The sequence below is a fragment of the Archocentrus centrarchus genome, chromosome 23 (genome assembly GCF_007364275.1).
Source record: "Archocentrus centrarchus isolate MPI-CPG fArcCen1 chromosome 23, fArcCen1, whole genome shotgun sequence".
NCBI classification, from domain to species: Eukaryota; Metazoa; Chordata; class Actinopteri; order Cichliformes; family Cichlidae; genus Archocentrus; species Archocentrus centrarchus.
In genome coordinates this window covers 2,593,295-2,613,321 of record NC_044368.1, presented here as the reverse complement: position 1 = coordinate 2,613,321, position 20,027 = coordinate 2,593,295, and the positions used below count along the sequence as shown (strand labels likewise).

The following is a 20,027-nucleotide window of genomic DNA, read 5'->3' as shown; positions in this document are numbered from 1 at the left end:
AAGTTTCCAAAGCACCAAGAACGCCTTTAAAGGCAGAGTGAGGGTCAGGAGGTCTGAAACGTAACACTTCTGGTTTTTTTCTTTATCCAGGTTGAGGAAGTTTAGTTTTCTGTTATTTTATGTCAGCAAGCCTTCCAGAGGGGCTGTGGCGTTCTCTTCTTGAGTGATAGATTTGATTTAAATAACAGTGAAATGAAATTCCACAATTTTTAAAGTTTATCTTATCAGGTGCATGTAAAGTGAAAAGAATGCTGGACCAAGAATGGACCCTTGAGGGACCCCACATGTGATGGCAGCAGGTAAACCCTTCAGAGTGGCTCCTTTAATGCCCACACAACCCTCCAGTCTGGGGACTAGAATACTATGATAATCTATTAAATGCAGCACTTGGGTCTAAAAGTACCAAAACAACAGAATCACCTGAGTCTGCAAATAATAAAAGATTATCAACAGCTTTTAAAAGTGCTGATTTGAAACCAGGTGAAATATTTCAGCTTCCAGGAGTTCCTGTGTCAGAGACCTCTTCGACTGATGTCCAGAGAGCACACACTGGGCTTCAGATGACCGACCGCTACAGCCAAAGCTGAGACAGAAACTAACTCAACGGGGAGCAGAGGCATCATATGTGTGTGTGAGATGTGATACCAGATTCCAGCAACCTAATCAACAAACAGCTGTAAGCTTCGTATACAGCCGGGGTCTCTGGAAGGAAGGTGGTGGGTGAGGGATTACAGAGTTGATGGTGTCTGTGGGAGTTATTGGAGATAATGTCTGTTAAACCCATTTTATTGGTCAGATAATTGCATTAAAAAGGCTCCAGCAGCACAAACACGGTCCACAGGTCCAGTTCAGGGACTCCAGTTAGCTGAGGTGAAGCCTAGCAGACAGCCAGCAGCTACAGCCGCCTGTGTCACCATCCACCTGTCAGTCAGAGAGGCCACACCCCAAATGATGCAAACTTTGAGCCTTAAGTTTTTATAACTTTGAGGTGAGTTATAAAAACTTGAAGAACCCAGGAGCCAGCTATAAGAAAAACCTTTGCTTCCGGGTTAGGACATGTAGAGCATGCCCAGAGAGCCTTTGGGTGGCTTAAATATTTGTTGATCCATGTTACAGAAAAGGCGCCTTATGTGGTTTAGTAACTGAATAATAACACAGGCTAAAGCTCAGAGGGTTCCTGTGACTTGGTTTTTGGGGGCGGACTTTGTGGACTCAGATCCAATCAGAGTTACAGTTCAGTCTGATAAATTTCCCCCCCGGGAGCCAAACAGCAGTCTCTCAGACTGTCGCATACAGACATGTTCAGGCTGCTGCTCCTGCTGTTTTTAACATGGATGAGCTCAGCACTGGTCAGGTAGGACAGACTCACCTTTGTTAATACACTGATTCTCTTTATATTAAAGCTGTTAGACCTGCAACCACCAGGGGGCTCCACAGCTACCAAATTACCAATTAAATCTGCTTTTCTTCTCTATTGTAATTTATGGAGGTGCTGCTAAATGGATTTTCCTCTGATGAGCCAGAACAGGCCAGCTGTTTGCCTGTTTTATGTTTTATGCTAAGCTAACTTGTTGCTTAACAGACAAATCAAAAATCTTCTTTTTCCCAAATTAAATAAAAATCCTGACAAAAACACCAAACCGTCCCATCCTCAGCGTCCCTCTGAGACGGACACGTTCAATTCGTACTCGACTGCGAGCCGACGGCCTGCTAAACGAGTTCCTGAAGGATCACACCCCCGACATGATTAGCCGCCGCTACGCTCAGTGCTTCCCGTCCGGCACGCCGTCGCTGACACTCGGACGCATCAGTGAGAGGATCTACAACTTCATGGATGTAAGAACAACAGCACTGATGGTCAGATGGAGGGGTTGCTGGTTTAAATCCTACAATTATATATATACATTTACATTTAAAAAAAAGTTCAGATAAAAGTTCTAAACTTTAGGGGTCAGTATCTATTTAGTTAATTTCTTAAGATGGTTCAGAAACAATAAAACAGCTGTGGAACTTTTATTTTATTAAAATAAAAATTATACTAAGTACAGAACTAATGTTGAACAGGAGCAGCATCAGTAGTCATTTGAGATTTTCCCAAAATTTAGTTGCATTTGGAGGGAAACCCGGGCACGTCCATTCTTTATATCCCCACCAGGTGGCGCCAAAGTAAAAGTTTAAATGAAACAGTTGCTGGTTTCAAACATGAGCTGCTGCTGCTGAGGAAAGCCTGAGCAAGGCACATCATGCTCATGTGTGTGTGTGTGTATGTGTATGTGTGTGTGTGTGTGTGTGTGTGTGTGTGTATGTGTGTGTGTGTGTGTGTGTGTGTGTGTGTGTGTGTATGTGTATGTGTGTGTGTGTGTGTGTGTGTGTGTGTCTGCTGCATTTCAGGCTCAGTTTTATGGTGAGATCAGTTTGGGGACTCCAGAGCAGAACTTCTCTGTGATTTTTGACACCGGCTCAGCTGATCTCTGGGTGCCATCATCCTACTGCGTCAGTGAGGCCTGCGGTAATATCACACACTAATACACAACACTACACAACACTACACAACACCAGCGTGTCTCTGTGCTTTATATTAGAGAGTTTTGTTTGTAGGTCAGACCAACCTGACTTTTTATTTTGTTCCAGACTGTGATAAGAAGTTCAAGGTTTGTGTGTGTGTGTGTGTGTGTGTGTGTGTGTGTGTGTGTGTGTGTGTGTGTGTGTGTGTGTGTGTGTGTGTGTGTGTGTGTGTGTGTGTGTGTGTTCACAGCGAACCACAGGTGCTTCAAGGCATTCAAATCAACTTCATTCATCCATGATGGTCGGAGGTTTGGGATTCACTATGGCTCAGGTCACCTGCTGGGAACCATGGCCAGAGACACACTGAAGGTCCCAAAACTCCAGATTAAAAGCTAAACTTTTGTATTAAAATCACTTCTACAGCTGCCGCGGTGCATTTCATATGATAGCACCAAAAACAAGAACATATTCCTATATCGGGCGTACTTTGCTTTATGCTAATCCATTTTTTTCCAGATTGGTGGCCTAACCATCCCGAATCAAGAGTTTGGGGAGTCCGTGTACGAACCCAGCGAAGCATTCCTGTCAGCGAAGTTTGACGGTGTTCTGGGATTGGCTTACCAATCCCTTGCAGAGATTCTTGGAAGCCCTGTTTTTGACAACATGATTGAACAGAAGATAGTGGACCAGCCAGTGTTCTCCTTTTACCTGAGCAGGTGCATTCATGCTAAGCTCACCATATCACCTAGTTTAGATGCTCATTGTTTGGCTCAGAGGTACGTTAGAGTAGGGAGAGTTTTTAATTCTGTTAACCTCTTAAGAAGTTATGTGTTTAGAATGATTGGATGAGAAGTTTTTAAACTTTGAAACAAGAGACTGAGGTGTCACCAGAAGTTAAGTGATGATAGAGTTTTGGTTGGTCGAGAGGTAGAGGTGGAGGTAGCCATAGGGAAGTGGAAAGGCCCAGGGTGACCACTGGTCACCCACTGATCAGAGGAGCTGTAGATTTTGAGGGATATAAAAGTCTTTGTGGTTTTTACTTTAAGAGTTTTTAAAAAAATTTTTTATTGACTTTGACTTTTGTGGCTGCAGGAAAAATAGTCACACCAGGCCAGCAGGAGAACTGTTGCTAGGCGGAACAAATGAGGCACTGTACATTGGACCAATCATATGGCATCCTGTCACTGCTAAGGGGTACTGGCAGATCAGGATGGACAGGTGCGTTTTTCATATTTCAGCATCACAGTGCTTTGGTGGTGTGCAGCATGAAACAGGAAAAGCTTTTTACTCATCCTTGTGAAGACGTAACTGTGCACGCCTCTGAAACATAAAGTTGATTCTTTGGTTATTGTGTGTTTCAGTGTGGCCGTGCAGGGTGTGAGCTTGTTTTGTCCTGTTGGATGTGAGGCCATTGTTGATACTGGAACTTCCCTCATTGCTGGACCGACCAGTGACATCGTGAGGCTCCAACAGCTGATTGGAGCAACACCCTCGCACTTCGGAGAGGTACCAAAATATGTAATCTTATAATCTACTGAAAGACCAGAGGAAGCTACGTCTTCCTCAAAGTAACTGATTTACCTACTGAAGGGGCAGCTACACCTCTTCAATGTCACACTGCTGGCCATTAGAAAGAGCGGGACTTCAGCATTGCCCTTTACATTTCAGACCCATAAACTATATATAGTCTATATAGAGTGCATCTTCAGGGAACCAACATAGTCTTTATCCAAGTGTTTTCAGTGGTTTAACATGTTTGCAAATTGGAATGAAACCCAGTGTTTGTGGAAACGAGGAAGCAGTAGGAGGCAAAGTGCTGATATACTAAATTCAGTGACCAATTATGTGAAGTTTGATGGGTCTGGTGTGATGCACCAATTTGAACATCATCGGTCACATCATTCTGGAGTTTTTACATTGTCCAGATTTTCAGAAAACTTGACATCTGACCTTTACCTTTAGTTCAAGTTTGCCGAGACAGTTTTAGTGATCTGTGGTGATCTTTGTGGAACTATCAGACTATCTCAGATTAACTTTTTAGCATGTCACACCTTATTTTTTATGTGTTTCAGTTTGTTGTCGACTGTGCCAGGTTGTCCAGTCTGCCTCAGGTGACTTTCGTCCTGAATGGCACAGAGTACACACTAACGAGCGAGCAGTATATCAGGAAGGTAAGGAAGTTTTTGTTTTTGGCTCATTCCACGAATTATATCTTCAGGATATTTTATCATTGTAGGGAATGATGGACCTGTCAAATGGCTGCAATCAAAACTGAGTTTTTTCTACACTTCAGTTCATGAATTATTTCCACTTTTCATGCATTTGTATTTTTTCTGTATTTTTACCTCAGTCCTAAAAGAACCCACATAAAAACAAATAATTCTCATGTTTAAACCAACTTAAGTGCAAATACTGCTTATAGTTATTTGGCACCTTTTGTTATTTTATAGGCTTAAGATTTACAATTAAAAGTGCTTAACAAATATAATGTCTCATTTATGAATTAAACTATTTAACAATTACATGATACACTGAAGAAGCAAAAACCAGCTGTTTACCTTTTAGTTATTTTTAACACAAAAATGTTCCCAATCATGTAACTGCTTATTTGTTCTGGTTGGATGTTCATTTATTTTTGTAATCTGTTCAAAAATAAGTAAAAAACTTGAAACCGTTTATCATCATCAGGAGAGACTTGGCAAGAATGAGATCTGCTTCAGCGGTTTCCAGGCTGTGGACATTATTTCCAGCAAAGAGCCTCTGTGGATTCTGGGAGATGTATTTCTGACAGAGTACTACTCCATCTTTGATAAAGAGCATGACCAGGTTGGCTTAGCACGTGCGAGACACCCTCCTGAGCCATAACCCACTGGCTAACTGTATGATCAATAAATACTGCACAGCTGAAAAGGATTTTGTCATTCTCTGACACATGATTACTCTCTCATCATCCAATCTCCAATTAAAGACATATAATTATCAGGTAACAGCTGCATAGCGCCAAGATGATACCATTCACCATTACTGGTGACCCAATGAGAAGGTCAACATTTTATTTGAAAAAGTACAGTTATCGGAGATTTAGCAGCAACAGCAGAGAGTGTACATTCATTACTTTGGCTACATTTACAAAAACAGTGAGTAAACTAAGAAAGAAGATTTTGTTCTTCTCCCCTGAGTACCAGTGTTTCAGTGAGTGCTGCAGTTCCTGTAATGGCCACCAGATGGCATCCAAGAAGATTTTACTGAAGTAGAAGGGGAAAGTCCACAGAAACTATTTTTGCAACAATGTCAGCATAACTGGCAAATTTCACACGTTCGTCTGTGTGTTGGAAGTTATTCTTCATGTAGAAAAATCATCATGGCATGAAGAAGGGTCGGCTTACGGCATTTTTCTTGAAGAGCAGATGTTTCAAACATATTAGTAGATTATCCCCTGATTATGTTGATTATTAATCTGTACAGGGATTCATTCAAAACAGCATATAGTGAGGAACACAGCACAAGTTCTCTGCATATTTCTGAAAAAAACAATGTTTTTGGACAGCAGACAAATATGCGGATGATTAACTGAGACGTGACTGATTTCATCGTTTAACTCTCTGAAGTCTGGGCCATCACAGGGTCAGAGAGACATAGTCACCTGGAGCTCTCCTTTCCATATTACCCTCCAAAAGACGAATCATATAAGTAATTTAAGATTTCTGATTTTTAGGTTATCTTAGAGCTACCATTTTAAATTTAGGGTTGTCCATTTAGTACAAATTAAAGCTAATTTTGATCGTTTTAAACCTGATTTAAGTCCAAGGTATTTTGGTCAAGTAACTGAGTTTGGACATTGTGCATAAAGTAATTAAATGAGAAGAACTGCGGTTCTAACTATCCCAATATATTTTGAAGACACTTTTTTGGAAAAATGTAAATTGTTTTTGATGTGTGTTACTAGCATGATTGTTTTTGTCTCTAGAATGAGGAGACTTGGGAAAACAATTTAAAACATAGGGTTAGGAGTATTTTTGATGATAACTTTGACCTCACAGGATTAAAATGGCAATTCATGCTAGAAGTTTATCATGTTTTTCTTTTCTCTATTGACCATGGTGGTAACAATTGGTAAACCCAAAAACCTGGGCTAAAGACATCCTTTCAGAGGTTATGCATTTCGTGTTTTCCAAGAATTTTTGTTTCAACACAACAAAATTAAAGAGCCTTCCCCTTAGGCATTGTGGGTATTCCTGTTGCTCTGTTTGGTCTGACTGAATGATGTTGTGACTGGTTCTTACTTCTTTTCCGAATTTTCTGATTGGAATTTGGTGTTTTTGAGCTCATCATTGTCACTGGTTTCTTCCTTCTCATCCTCCTGAGTCCCTATCATTCCCTGGAAATCGTGATCAGGGTCGGGGAGATGCAGAGTGTCTGGGGTTGGACCAGGGGATCGCCGGGACTGGAATCGAGCCAGGCCTTGCCTCCGCCTCCCAAGTCCCTTAGGACTTGGCAAGCTGCGGACCGATGCCTTTGAAGTCTGCCTGGAGAACTGAAGTGAGAACTGACGCCCCCGAGGTTTGATTGGCTGACAGTTCTGGCCATTGACAGTCGTCCAGCGAAATTCCTTGGGCCCAAGCTGAGTGGGGGAACAACAGACTGTGGAATCAGTCCTGGAAATACAAAAAGCAAAAAAATATATCAAGGCACAGCAGAAGGGGAAAGGTTGGATTGTATGATATTGAGATGAAATTAACATTTTTTTTCATAACCCATTATCTCAAAGTGAGTTTTGCTGGACAAACATAGAGTTGAAGGTTAGAAGTCTTGATATGTTAAACAGGACACTGGCTGATCACCTTAGGGTTTCCAAACTTGGTGCTTCATTGGTGGGGAAAGGATCAAGGCCATTCTGAGGTTTGGTACAAGGATCCACATTGTAACAGACATCACCACATAATGGTGGGCTTATGACGAGCTGGGGAAAAACAGAAATGGAGCTTTCAGGTGAGGGTGGGTTGCTGTTGACCTCTCTTAAGGTGGACAAGGTGTCCATGGAAGGTTGAGACATGACCAGCGAGGAGGGTGGAACAATAACCTCTGGACCCGCATTGACCCTGGATGGGTTTAAAAATGACCAACAGAAAACATCATTGTAATCAGTGGATAGTTGGATCTGAATATATAAAAGATTAGATAGAAAACTGCTGTACTATCAGTAGAATACCAGTTGTACACTTACTACTTAATAGTACTTTAAATACTCTAGTACCTGATGTCTGGGAAGAAACTGCCAGTTGCATCACTGCTGTGTCGTTTAAAGATGGGTCGAGGAGGTCGAAGGTCAGGAGGTTCCTGAACACTAAGCAGACGGCGGACTCGACCCAAAACCTGCAAACAATAAAAATGTACTTGTGGCAGGACTTGTCAAAGGTTTGTCCTTTGAAACTGGCCACTTAAAACAATTTGATGAAAGCTATACACTAAAAAAATAAAGTTTCAAAACTAAAAAATACAAATTACTGCATAGAAAACATTCAAAATCTGTAGACCCCAACATATTCAATTCAACATATTCAAGGGGGTCGTTTTTATTGTTGGGTTTTCTCTGTAATTATTGTAGGGTCTTTACCTTTCATTGCTATGCAGATGATACTCAGCTTTATATATCCATGAAGCCAGATGACACACATCAATTAGTTAAACTGGAGGAATGTCTTAAGGACATAAAGGCCTGGATGACCTCCAGCCCCTCCCTGAGCCTGGTTCTTTCAGGTTTCTTCCTGTTAAAAGGGAGTTTTTCCCTCCCATTATCACCAAGTGCTGCTCATAGGGGGTCATTTTGATTCTTGGGTTTTCTCAGTATTATTGTAGGGTCTTTATCTACAATATCACAGTCGTGTCACACCATGAGGCAACTGTTTGTTGTGATTTGGTGCTATATAAATAAAACTGAATCGAATGCCAGGTTTGTTTGTTTCTTATCCAGAGTCAGAAACTTTTCTTGAAGTTGAGCGATTGTTGAGATATTTGAGGTATTTATAGCCGCCAAACTAGAGCATCTTGTGAAATACTGATGGATTAACTTGACTCTGAAAGGCTTAATAAGCATTGTATACTTTAGCTTAAAAAACCTCTAAGCACTCTGTATTTTCATTCTTAGACTCTACTAGTGTAGCTTTTTATGATTCTCAGTTCAAAATAATCCTTGTTTATCTTGTACTGGACCTTGGTGGAGCACCTCAGTTCATCCAAGCCATCTCTTTAAGATCACGCTCACTGTAAGCCATCTTTGTTCTGATTGGGTGCCCCTCATATATTAACAGTTTGGACGTAAAATGGGTGGGGCTTCTGTGCCCGAGATCATCATATTAGGGATATCCCCTCTCTGTGACATCAAACAGATCCAAGTGTAGAAACAACTGTTGGAAACTAAACATTTAGCTTTTGGGTCACAGGGATTACTTGAACATATTTGACATAATTGTTTGAAACTTTGGTCACGTTTAATATCCAACACTGGAACAAAATATATGTGATAGAAAACAAGAAAAAGCATAACAAGTTCACTTGAAAAGCTTAATTGAAGGACACATGATGTCACTGTTTAACCAAATGTGTTTCTCAAGGTCTTTCAGCATGTACTTTCAGGTTTTTTTTATAGTTACTTGTTTACTGTCCAACATACAGTTATAAATCATTAAAAATAAGAGCATATAAAATTGTTGCCATACCGACTCTTGGCGCCGAGGCAACACATAGTCCTGTTGGCGCTGATAGTCGTGACAAACGTCATTGTCGTCAAGCTGCAGGATGTCCGAGAGGCTGGAAGCACCGGTGATAAAGAGTTTATCATTATAATGATAAAACTGCTCTAACTCAAACTAATCCCCCAACAGCAGTCCTCCTATGACAACACAACCACACACTGAACTACAAAGTGCAAACATAAATTTCAACACACCAGCATAATAAGAAGGAAAAGTGTGTTTTTTAGAGGATTATATCTGTACATCAGCCAGTAAACATATTAAATATGTATGTGCACGTATGCTGACCCCATGTCGGTGGTGGAGCCGAGAAATGAGGGGATGCAGTAGTCGGCTGCAGCCAGCGTGTACGGAGGGCGCGCATCAGAGTCGTTCCAGTAAATGTCTTTGGTCATGTGAGGCATGTTCATGTGCATCTCATCCACTGCCAGGAGAGACACCTGGACGAACAGGTAAACAGGAAGTCATGAAAATACAGTGATTACAAATGTTCACTTTCAAGAGATCTGAAACAAAATTCACAAAATTCAAGATTTAAGAAGATGAACTCAGTAAGAATAAAGAAGTAGTATATATAGTAGTATAAATAGTATTTCGCTCGGTGAGAAAATCTTTAATTTTATATTTTCTTTTAACTTTCAGTCAGTGCAGCTTCTTTGTCTTTCTTGCAGATATTATACATTTATTATTAGAAGGAATGAAACTGCCAAAAACTACAATTTAAAAGAATGTATTTATATATTTATTATTTATTAACTTAAATTTTTTATAAGGCAGGTAATTCATTTATAAAAAGTGACATAACATAAATTAAATATGGCATTTAATTTGCTTGTGAGTTTATTTTCCTATTCCTATTTACTTTCTGATTTATTTTATTGTCACATTTATTCATTCATTTGTTTATGTTTTCATTGTCTACTTAATTTCTAATCTATTAATTGTTAATTTATTCCTTTTACTGTATTTCTGTGTGCATTTATTTGTATATATTTTCATTTCCCAAATAATTCACAGTAAAACCCATTTATTTGTTATTTATTATTATTATCTCATTATTTATTTGTGTTTCTATGTGTTTAAATTGTGTATAGTTGGGCCTCTTGTGGCATCATGTGTGGCTTGACTTCCTTACGTGATCTAAAAATAAAATAAAGTGTGAAAATGTTCCAGAGTATATTTTTGTCCATCATCAGAAAGCTTTAAACATCATTCAGTTCAGAACCACGACACAGATTCTTCGTTCTTTCCGAGATAAGTAAAAACTGTTGGTTCTACCAGAATAGAACCTGAGATCTGAGCCTCCCTGGCGGCTGACCTGAAGGTTCCTGTCGATGATCCAGTTTGCCTCGAAGTCATCATCGTCTTCGCCAAACGGGTTGATCAGCTGTTCTGCAACCTGCCAGACAATAAACACAACTCATGTGTGAAAGTCAGTCAAAACTGTATCTACAGCTAAAAAAATTAAACTTATATCTCTGAACTCAGTTTAAGTTTCACTTCTTGGTCCAACAGAATTTAATGCAACAGTTTCCTGTTATTCCCATTTGTGGCCATCGAGGTTATTATCACTGCTGCTTAGTCTCCGTTTAAAGGCTCGTTCAAGATTGCGTGAATTATACCAATAATGATGTATCCCTAAATTATTTTGGAAAAACTGTCCAGTCACGTCTCTGAGACGATGAATGAGCTTCAGTTTCTTTTAACTTGTCAACGAGGAAAACTATTTGTAGCCACACTACTTGTGACTCTGGCTCATGCAATATTTCTGGCTCATGTCCACTAAGCAGGTTATTATTAACTTTGTGTAATGTGTTATTTATATAACAGGAATACATCAAGAGATGAAGGAGAGGTCAGCCACACATGCACTCAAGTCTTTCAGCCAGAAGAAAAACAGGATAAAAATGTGATTTTCTGCATTACATCTAAAACACGTGTTTGCAGGTAAATGTCTAAAACACTAATATTTGTTATTTAAAGACTAAATCTAAACATATTAAACTCGCTGTCACTCTAATGTAAGCACACACAGTGTCCTTGTATATTTGGTGGCTTTTCTGGTGTATGTTAATATTTTCATTTTTGTAGTCTCATGTTTTACTTTGAAAGTCAGCTTTCTCTTGTTTTTTTGTTTCCTGCTTTTGCTGTTTTCCCTCCTTTCCAGACGGTCTGCCCCACCTGTGTCTTCCTTCTTCCTAATAAATTATCTGTGTTCCTTCCATTAAAAATATATTCATTTGTGTCTGTATTTGGCTCCCAATCTTGTACTGAATCATAACTGTGTGTGGTTTTGGGCATATTTCTGCCTATTTCCACAATAAACATGTGATGATTAACAACTGTGCTTAATGGCTCAAATTTATGAAGGCATATGTAAATCATGTAGATTTACTTTATAAGCATCCACAAACTGTAGGAAATACGTCAATTGACCTTCAGCCAGCCGCAGTAGAAGAAGAACTGCAGGAGGGTGAAGATTGGGACGTAAAGGTCAAGGTCATGACCTTGGTAACCACAGGTGGGGTCAAGAAACTGTCGACCAATCAGACAGGCGAAGAAAAAGGTGTAGACAGCGAGGGTGACGACCTGCAGAGACAGAGAGAGAGAGAGAGCAGTGCAGATTCGTTCTCTCTGAGGGAGAGTCAGAGCTCTGATTCAGTTACAGTAATGATCATGATGTGATTACATGAGCTACATCCGTATGTTGCTGTGGCAGATGAAGCAGGGAGGACAGACACAGACCTGCGTGTAAACCAGAGGGATGCCGACCCAGTCGTAGCCAAAAAGAGTCGCACACCAGGTCCTGAACCGATTCATTTCCTAACACAGAGACAGGAAACGGCGGTCTTTCACCAGCTGCCAACAAGCAGTGAATTTCTGTAACTCAACAGGCTGATTGGAAAAAGAGTCTCATCCACCCTTCTGGGAGAGCTGGGTGTCACATTACCTACATGTCTGCTTTATGTGGTCACAGGCTAACAGGGGTCTTTGAAGGATGAATGAGTGAGCTTTGAGTGCTTAAGAGCTTTTTCCTCTCTAACTGCATACTTCAATTTTATTTATATAGCGCCAAATCACAACAGTTGCCTCAAGGCGCTTTGTATTGTGGGTAAAGACCCTACAATAATATAGAGAAAATGTCTGCAATCACATAGCAGTGATGGGAAAATATTAATTTCATTTACTGATACCACAGGATACAAATTCAGCATTCAAAATTTAAATACACGTTTAAAGGCCCAAATGCATTCTATTATATCCTGATATTATTATGATAATTTAATTAAGTTGATAGTGATGTATAAAGGTAAATTGGGAAAGTGTTTACAGAGATCTCATGGACTTCTTTTTCCAACAAGATGGACGAAACCAAAGTGCCTTAAACCTGCATTTTTTTTAATCGCCACCAGGGGGTGATACCGCTGGTGGCACAAAAGCTTTCTGGTCCCATAGAAGTGTGTATGAAACCATCTTTCTGACAGACCATTAACTGAATTACAAAATAAGGTCCGTTGGTCATAAAATGTTTTAGGAAGGCGGGTTATCCATGGTATGCTTGTTGGCTCATGACATGTGATTGCCGTTAGCCAATAAGACTGTGATTTAGCCCGGCCCCTCTCTCACCATGTCCAATTTCAAAAAATAAAGATGGCGTCTACAAAAATATTCATCTCGAGACTTCAGAAACCAGTGATGTCATGCTAGCTACGTCCATCTTTTATATGCCTCTGGGCCATAATGGCTGCCAGAGTCAAACCTAGCTCAGATCATCAGATATTTAATGTCTTAAAAGCTTGAAGTAAAACTTGTTTGCTAACATTAGCAATTTATTTCTTGCATTTGAATTTATGCTTTAAAAATCTTTATATTGTTGTGAGTTTATGGAGATTATCTTGCTAACTGGCCAACAATGAACCATCCCTGCAGCGTTCTTTAAAGATGCAGCTTTTTAGTCACATTGAGAATGTTCTGCAGGTCGATGCTGTCTTGGATGCGTCCTTCCTGCCGAGCTTTAGACGCCAGGTTGGAGAACCAGACGACAGGGATCCAGTACTTCAGATGAGGAGAACGAATGTTCTCAAACACCTTCCTCTCCTCAGGGGTCATGAAACCTACAGGTGGGGGGGGCAACTTTATTTCAAAGTATTTGCAGTATTTTTTATGCTACAGGTTGGTACACTGTTCCAAGCAGGAACTTTGCAGAAAAGCACAAAAGGAAACATAACCAAAAACATTCAGACGCACTAAAAACACAACTGATCACACGCCAAACCACACGGCTCTAACCTGCCTCGACCACGTGATCCATGGTCGGGAAGCGTTTGCAGACAGCGGTGCTGACGGAGCGGAAGATGAGGAGCGACGTCAGGTTAACGTAACGTACCAATGTCCGGCGCAGCAGGCGGCCATATTCATCTTTACCCTGAACACAACTGCAGAAAACAGAGAAGACAAAAATGGAGTCGATGGTAATCGTCATCTATTCGCCTCGTGGATTCTGACACATTTGCATGGTTTTAACCATGTTAGAGTATTCAAGTGTTCCCAAAGGATTAAACAAGATAAGAAAGCTTCTAAATAAGTTAATGATGCTAGCTTAGCATTTCTTAGCGGCTGCCGTCTTAATTTTGACTTGATAAATTTGATATAATTTGTTAATCTGCCCTTAGGCTCACATACTGAGCTGTAAATTAAGAGATTATATTATTTTGAATAAAAATAGTTATAATACTAACAGTGTAGTAATAAGACTTTTATACATTTTCCATAACTTTATGGACACAGTTTCTGTAGTTAGTGCTTTGCTAAGGCGTCCAAATCCCATTTACGTCCACATGAAGTCTGTGGGTTCCTGTCTGGGCCTGTAGAGGGCAGTGTTCCTGCAGTGACTGCTTTTCGCCTGTAGAGGGCAGAATAGAGATACTGAACATACCTGGAGATGTGGAACATGAGTCTGTCCGGCCAGGGCAGGTTAACGAACTGATTCCACCATCGATTCACCACCAGAGTCACATAAAAGCCTGAAACACAAACATTTAAAGCAGTTAACACACAAACATTTAGAACATGAAGAGAATGTAACCCATTCAAACAGACGGGCGCTTTTACAGCATGTCAATGAATAAACTGATGTTGTACAAAATGCACTGAAAAGATCCCAGGAGAGGCCCAGGCCACACTGGAGAGATCATATTAACCTCTCCCAATATCATGTACCATCAAAACACAACACACTGTCAGTCAGTCAGTCAGTGATAAGCCCTGTTCTCAATGGGTTATGTTAGCCAGGCTCGTCCGGAGATTATTATAATGACACACTATGTTCTTTGATCCCCTGCAAATCCGACAAGTCCTTAAAACACGAGAAGTGAGTTAATAGAAGGATAAAGAGAGTGATACTGTATCTTATGGTGCTATTTTATGGTATTTGGAGTACAAAACAGGCAGGTGTTTATTAAAATCACCTCAAATATGGGGAAAGGTCAGATGTGCTATACATCCACTGCCCCAGCAATCACAATTTCTATGACTACACAATGGACACACAATGGCACTAAATGCAATGGACTTGAATCTCACACTACAGGATCTGCACTTTTTTACATTTATTCCTTTTTCAGCCACATATCTGGACCTCCATCTCACCTCATCTCCACCTCCATCCTCTCTGAGCAACATTTTTCAGCTCTTCTGAGTTCTTCGCAGCCATCGACCGCCTGCAAAATTAGGCCAAAATGAAGGTGCCAAAAACTGCAGTTCCTCTATTGACCACTTGAGGCCAGTCCCCATAGACTACCATATTAAAATGTCCAATTTGTCTAACTGATAATTTCCTCCTTCAGAGCAAGTTTTTCAGGGGAAAATCCATTTAAAAATTAATGGGTTTGGATTTTATGAGGGCTAAACATCAGGGGTGTAAGACTGCTGACTGACAGGTGGATGCTGCTGGGCTTCACCTCAGCTAACTGGAATCCTTTAACTCTGGACTGTTTGTGACTTTAGGAGAACTTTAATGCAATTATCTGACAAACATGGCTTGCTGTGTGGTTATTGTACTAACAGATCATCCACGAAGGCTCTGTTCTGCTGTGAGATTCTAGGATTTGCTATTGCTAATGCTGCTATTTAGCACCAATTAGCAGCAATCTGTGTTTGAGTGATGCACCCATGCAGCCAAACTAGCTAGCATTAGCTGATAACCCAGCACTCCACCTTCTCATCCAAATATGGTCCCAGGCATAAGCAGATGAAAATGAATGGTTGGATGGAGCCTCTAAGGACAGATTAAATATATGATCTTTCCTGGTCTATCCAGGAGTTTCTATCCAGTTTTCCTGCCAGGAAAACCTCCAACATGGAGAATTTATTCCTAAGATTCGTATTTAATGGGGAATATTTGGGGCAGAACTGTCCTCTGCATGTCTAAGTTTATTTTTGTTGTATCTGTGTGCCTGATTTTTGATAAATTAGCAGCTCATCTTTAGACCTCTTCTGTTTTGGGTGTTTTACCACAGTTACTGAATATTTGTCTTTTTATTTCTGGGAAATCCACACATTTAAAGAACGGTCAGGCTCTATTTTTTTCAGGTTGACAGACGTGGTGAATATGCACCCTGGGAGAGATACTGTGTGTGGATGCGGGTGGAGAGCAACACAAACACTCGTCCTGCTTTTAGCTTTTTCTCCTCTTTAATGATCCGGTTCCATTAGCAGGCTGTTAATGAGGCAACCAAACACCCCCTCTGCTCGGCGCTCTGCTCAGACAGGAAGCACATTTACAGTAATATTTGAGATTTTGTGTGGCTCCTTTCTTATTGGATTGGTTTTTAATCTCTCACTGTGAGCTGTTATATCGAAACGTAACAAATGCCCACGAATCACTTTTAAGCCAGAGGACGATATCAGCCGGGCACCTCTTGTTAAAATAGCCATTTTCCTCCATCTCCTGAGAATCCAACAAGTCTGTAAGTCTAAGGAGGTAATCAGATGGACTGATGATGATGATGATGATGTTATCTCTGTGATGCAATCTCTGCCACAAGCTTCCAGGACAGTTTGTGAGATCTTCTAAATTCACCAGGTGGAAATTTGTCCTGGTAAAATACTTTATGTCATTATAGCATCAGAATCGAGGCAGCTGAGGAATTATCTGAGAATTACTGCCAGCTAACTACACAAATATTCATCAAAATTTGCCACTCTTACGCTCTAATACTTCTTCCTCATCAGAAGTCTGACGTATGACCGGATTAACCTGTTAAGGGGTTCCTTGGCAAAGATTTGCTGCCATTTCTCACCAAGTCTCCCCCAAAAATCAGAGCCTGCCAGGCTGCAGGGTTATTTGCACCCTTAACTGTTCAAATAAAACACTGGTCTGCCCCAAACCTGATGTCCAGGTGCTGCACCATAGTGTTCCTGCAGCAATAAGCCATTATAATAGACTTCTTCATCATTATGTTGCAATTTAATTAGTCTCACATAATCAGCACAGCAACCTCAGCAGGTATTGTAGATGCTACACTTGACTACAAAAGGAAGTTTTGTACCTAATCAAAGGAAATAAACATAAGATTGAAGTTAAGTAAAAGTAAAGCTTTGGATTAACATACCCAGGACGAAGGTGACGGGGATCTGCTCGGCGTATTTGTCACAGTACATGGAAAGTTTCTCAAACAGTCTCCTCTGATCCTCGGACAGGACAATCCTGGAGGACAGAGGAAACATCGTCACTGCCAGCAACTGAGAAACTTTTGTTCTTTAGTTCCTCCTCAGCCAATCAGACAGTTTCTGGATGAAATCCAATAAGCTGCAGTTCTTCTGTTGGCCACTAGATGCTGCTGAGACAACTCTGATTATGCTGATGTGACCGGCAAACCCACAACTTCGGCTAAGAAATAGAAAGTCAGATAATTTTTTTCTATATAGGCATTTTCTCATATGGTTTGTTATATAGTTTATATAAAACCGTAATAAAAGCGATCCTTTTAAGCCTGCGTAAAATCTGCCCGTTTGCCTGGAGTCAGACCCGTGGTTACAGCTTTTAGTGAAGTTTCTGTTGCAGCATAATTAATGTTTCACTCCTGGATCAGTCAGTCCTCCCTGTTTAACTCTCACTGCCTTATTAAGATCATTTGTTCTGTCATTAAATAGCTTAGATACCTTTAAAATACAAACTTAACTTAGTGGGAAAACTGCAGTGGTTCCCTGGAAAAAAAATCTGCACAATTTATGGAAACCCATTTATGGTTTGCTTTGCATGACTCCCAGTTTAAAATAACCCAACTTATCTTATACTGGGACTTGGTACCAAGGTTATTACAGAACTATACACTAAACTAAAAACTAAACATATTTGAAATAAGATTAAAAAGTATCTGTTGTATATGCACAAATTTAAAAAACAATATGAAAAAAGTCTTTTAGTGAACAAACTTTCAGTTTGGTCAAATTTGTCAGCACAAACTACCAGATGGAGCTTTGGTGCAGATGTTTATTGGGACGTTTGGGATGTTAACATAACTTTGGGATAAAAAAAAAAATAATATTGAAAAACTGATATTTTATGAATAAATAATAATAAATAAAAACTAAACCCACTCTGGAAACTAAAATTGAATTGAAGATAAATCAAAACAAAACTAAAAACTAACTTGAGCACTCGGCTCTTTTGGACAGAGACGAGCTCTTTTAGCTCCTCCTCCTTCTGATTGGCTGCCTCTCATGAGGAGCACCCAGGTGCTCGTTATGAGCGTAGAAAACATTTCTAAACCTGAGCTTTGGCTCTCAGGGATTTATTATATATCATTATTATTAGAAACAGTGGCCATGTTTATTATGAGCATCTGCACTGGAACAGGTGAGGTGAATCATAGGAAATAAGAAAAAGTAGAACAGGCCCAAGAAGAGCTCTTCCACATTTTTATATATATTATAAAAAAGTACTTTTGGTTCTTTGGCTTGTGTTTCTTATGCTAACCAAATAGGGGCGGAGCTTATTACCTATTCACCTAAGAGCCACTAGGGGGAGATGGGGATATTTTGGCTTTGATTTCTGGGAATCATCCATTGTTACATGCAGTTTAGAGACAGTGACGATGTTTATCATTAGTTTTGCTTTGCAGTGACAAATACAATACAATAATTTTAAGGAACAATCTTCATGATGCACAGCTTTAATATGGCACTCTCCACACACTCCCTCCTTGTGCGTGTGTGTGTGTGTGTGCGTGTGTGTGTGTGTGCTGGACCTGTATACGACACTGAGAACAGTGTAGAGCAGCGCAAACAGGATGAACTCTCGATACAGCAGCTTGTAGATGCTCCCCCTCCAGCGCAGCAGCAGCTGGTGGAAACCGAAGAAGGTCGCGTTGGCGACTTTACTGGAATAAGTGACGGTCATCCTGAGACTGAGGAGCAGACCGAGACCTGGATACGGCCTGGTTACAGCCTGGATAATTAACACCACTTTAACATTATAAACATAGATGATCCCTCTTGTTATTATTGCTGTATTGTACTCACAGGAAAACGTCCTCGTTTCCTCCTCAGCGGCACTTTTCATCAGGCTTCTTCTTTCCTGATCTGTTTTTGCCAAATGCCAACAAACCACTCTCTCTCTGTCTCTTCCTTTCTCTCTCTCTCCCCTGTTTCTCTTCACCATGATGCTGTCCAGTTGCCCAGTAATGCCAGGCACACACACACACACACACACACACACACAAGTGTGTTTTGCTATCTTTGTGGGGAATTTCCATTGACTTCCATTCATTTCTACAGCCTAAACCTTACCTTTACCCTTTTCCTAACCCTAACCATCACATACCTAACCCTAACCCTAACCTAAACTCAATTCATACCTTAGCCCTAACTCTGACCCCTGACCCAAAAACAGGGTTTCCCCTTGTGGGGACAAGGTTCCAGTCCCCACAAGGAGCAATTGGTCCCCACAACGTAGTATATGTCAGGAAAATTGTCCCCACAAGGTATTATAAACATACGCACACACACACACACACACACACACACACACACGCGCACACACACACACACACACACACACACTATCCAGAGCTATATTGATGAGCCAGGGGGCTAAATGTAGTCATGTTTCAGCTGTGTGTGTGCTGGCATACATAGCAGTGAACGTAAATATGTATAAACAGAAACACTACGAGAGACAGCATGAGGTCACTGCACACAGTGACAGCAAATTATCAGTTTTATTGAGCCTTAATAAAATAAAAAAAGGCAGTTTTTCTTTTAAATTAATAACAATTACCTAGAAAATGAAAACTGAACAGGACTAACTTTATATTTTAAAGAAGTTTTTCCATTCACTTTCATTCAGATGATGTTATAGCAGCACCTGGTGGCCACAAGAGGAACTGCTTTAACAACCTTGTCGCCTAAGATGGCTTCAGAATTATGGAGGACCCCAGCTGCCAAAATTAAAAAAAAAAAAAATCAATAACTAAACAAATTTTTAAAAATGACATAAATAAGGCAAGATATAATCAGAGAAATTAAAAACAATTTTTTTAAAAAAAGGAAAGTTCTATTTGCATTCACTTCAATAAAATAAAATAAAATAGCAAGTAATAAATTTAGGAAACACGTAAATACAAAAATTTTTTTTAAATGTATGTTTTTTTAAAATATCTAACTGGAAAAAATAGCAATTAGGAATATTTAGTTGAAAATGAATAAACAGGACAAGATAATTGGATAATTGGAATCAGAAATAATGGGAAAAATTAATTAGCAAAT

General features: G+C 40.1%; 2 protein-coding genes across 3 annotated transcripts; one reads left to right on the top strand and one right to left on the bottom strand.

Annotated features, from left to right (window-relative positions):
* Positions 1-1,284: 1,284 nt before the first annotated feature.
* On the top strand, positions 1,285-6,705 carry nots (nothepsin). Of its 2 annotated transcripts, XM_030719929.1 has the most exons (9): positions 1,285-1,354; positions 1,656-1,836; positions 2,392-2,509; positions 2,756-2,874; positions 3,022-3,221; positions 3,598-3,723; positions 3,867-4,011; positions 4,578-4,676; positions 5,194-6,705. In XM_030719929.1, exons 1-9 carry the CDS (start codon positions 1,299-1,301, stop codon positions 5,368-5,370), a joined length of 1,221 nt encoding a protein of 406 aa, XP_030575789.1. In that variant the 5' UTR covers positions 1,285-1,298; the 3' UTR covers positions 5,371-6,705. The 2 variants fall into 2 exon arrangements, with proteins under 2 accessions (XP_030575789.1, XP_030575790.1); XM_030719930.1 differs by lacking the exon at positions 1,656-1,836 and having other exon boundaries at positions 1,290-1,354.
* Positions 6,596-18,669, bottom strand: LOC115773298 (bestrophin-3). Its single transcript, XM_030719928.1, has 13 exons — positions 18,509-18,669; positions 16,871-16,965; positions 14,194-14,281; positions 13,548-13,693; positions 13,218-13,372; positions 12,003-12,080; positions 11,694-11,846; positions 10,576-10,656; positions 9,546-9,697; positions 9,222-9,312; positions 7,760-7,878; positions 7,347-7,604; positions 6,596-7,160 (listed from the first exon to the last, which is right to left on the bottom strand). Exons 1-13 carry the CDS (start codon positions 18,658-18,660, stop codon positions 6,785-6,787), a joined length of 1,944 nt encoding a protein of 647 aa, XP_030575788.1. The 5' UTR covers positions 18,661-18,669; the 3' UTR covers positions 6,596-6,784.
* Between the last annotated feature and the right edge of the window lie 1,358 nt (positions 18,670-20,027).

Coding starts and splice junctions, on each gene's coding strand:
- LOC115773298 (XM_030719928.1), bottom strand. CDS start 18,660: ATGACCGTCACTTATTCCAGTAAAGTCGCCAACGCGACCTTCTTCGGT. Junction 14,282..16,870: donor CCCCGTCACCTTCGTCCTGG/GTATGTTAATCC, acceptor TTTGTGTTTCAG/GCTTTTATGTGACTCTGGTG. Junction 12,081..13,217: donor ACCTGCAGAACATTCTCAAT/GTGACTAAAAAG, acceptor TCTCTGTGTTAG/GAAATGAATCGGTTCAGGAC.
- nots (XM_030719929.1), top strand. CDS start 1,299: ATGTTCAGGCTGCTGCTCCTGCTGTTTTTAACATGGATGAGCTCAGCA. Junction 2,510..2,755: donor CTGCGTCAGTGAGGCCTGCG/GTAATATCACAC, acceptor GTGTGTTCACAG/CGAACCACAGGTGCTTCAAG. Junction 2,875..3,021: donor TGGCCAGAGACACACTGAAG/GTCCCAAAACTC, acceptor ATTTTTTTCCAG/ATTGGTGGCCTAACCATCCC.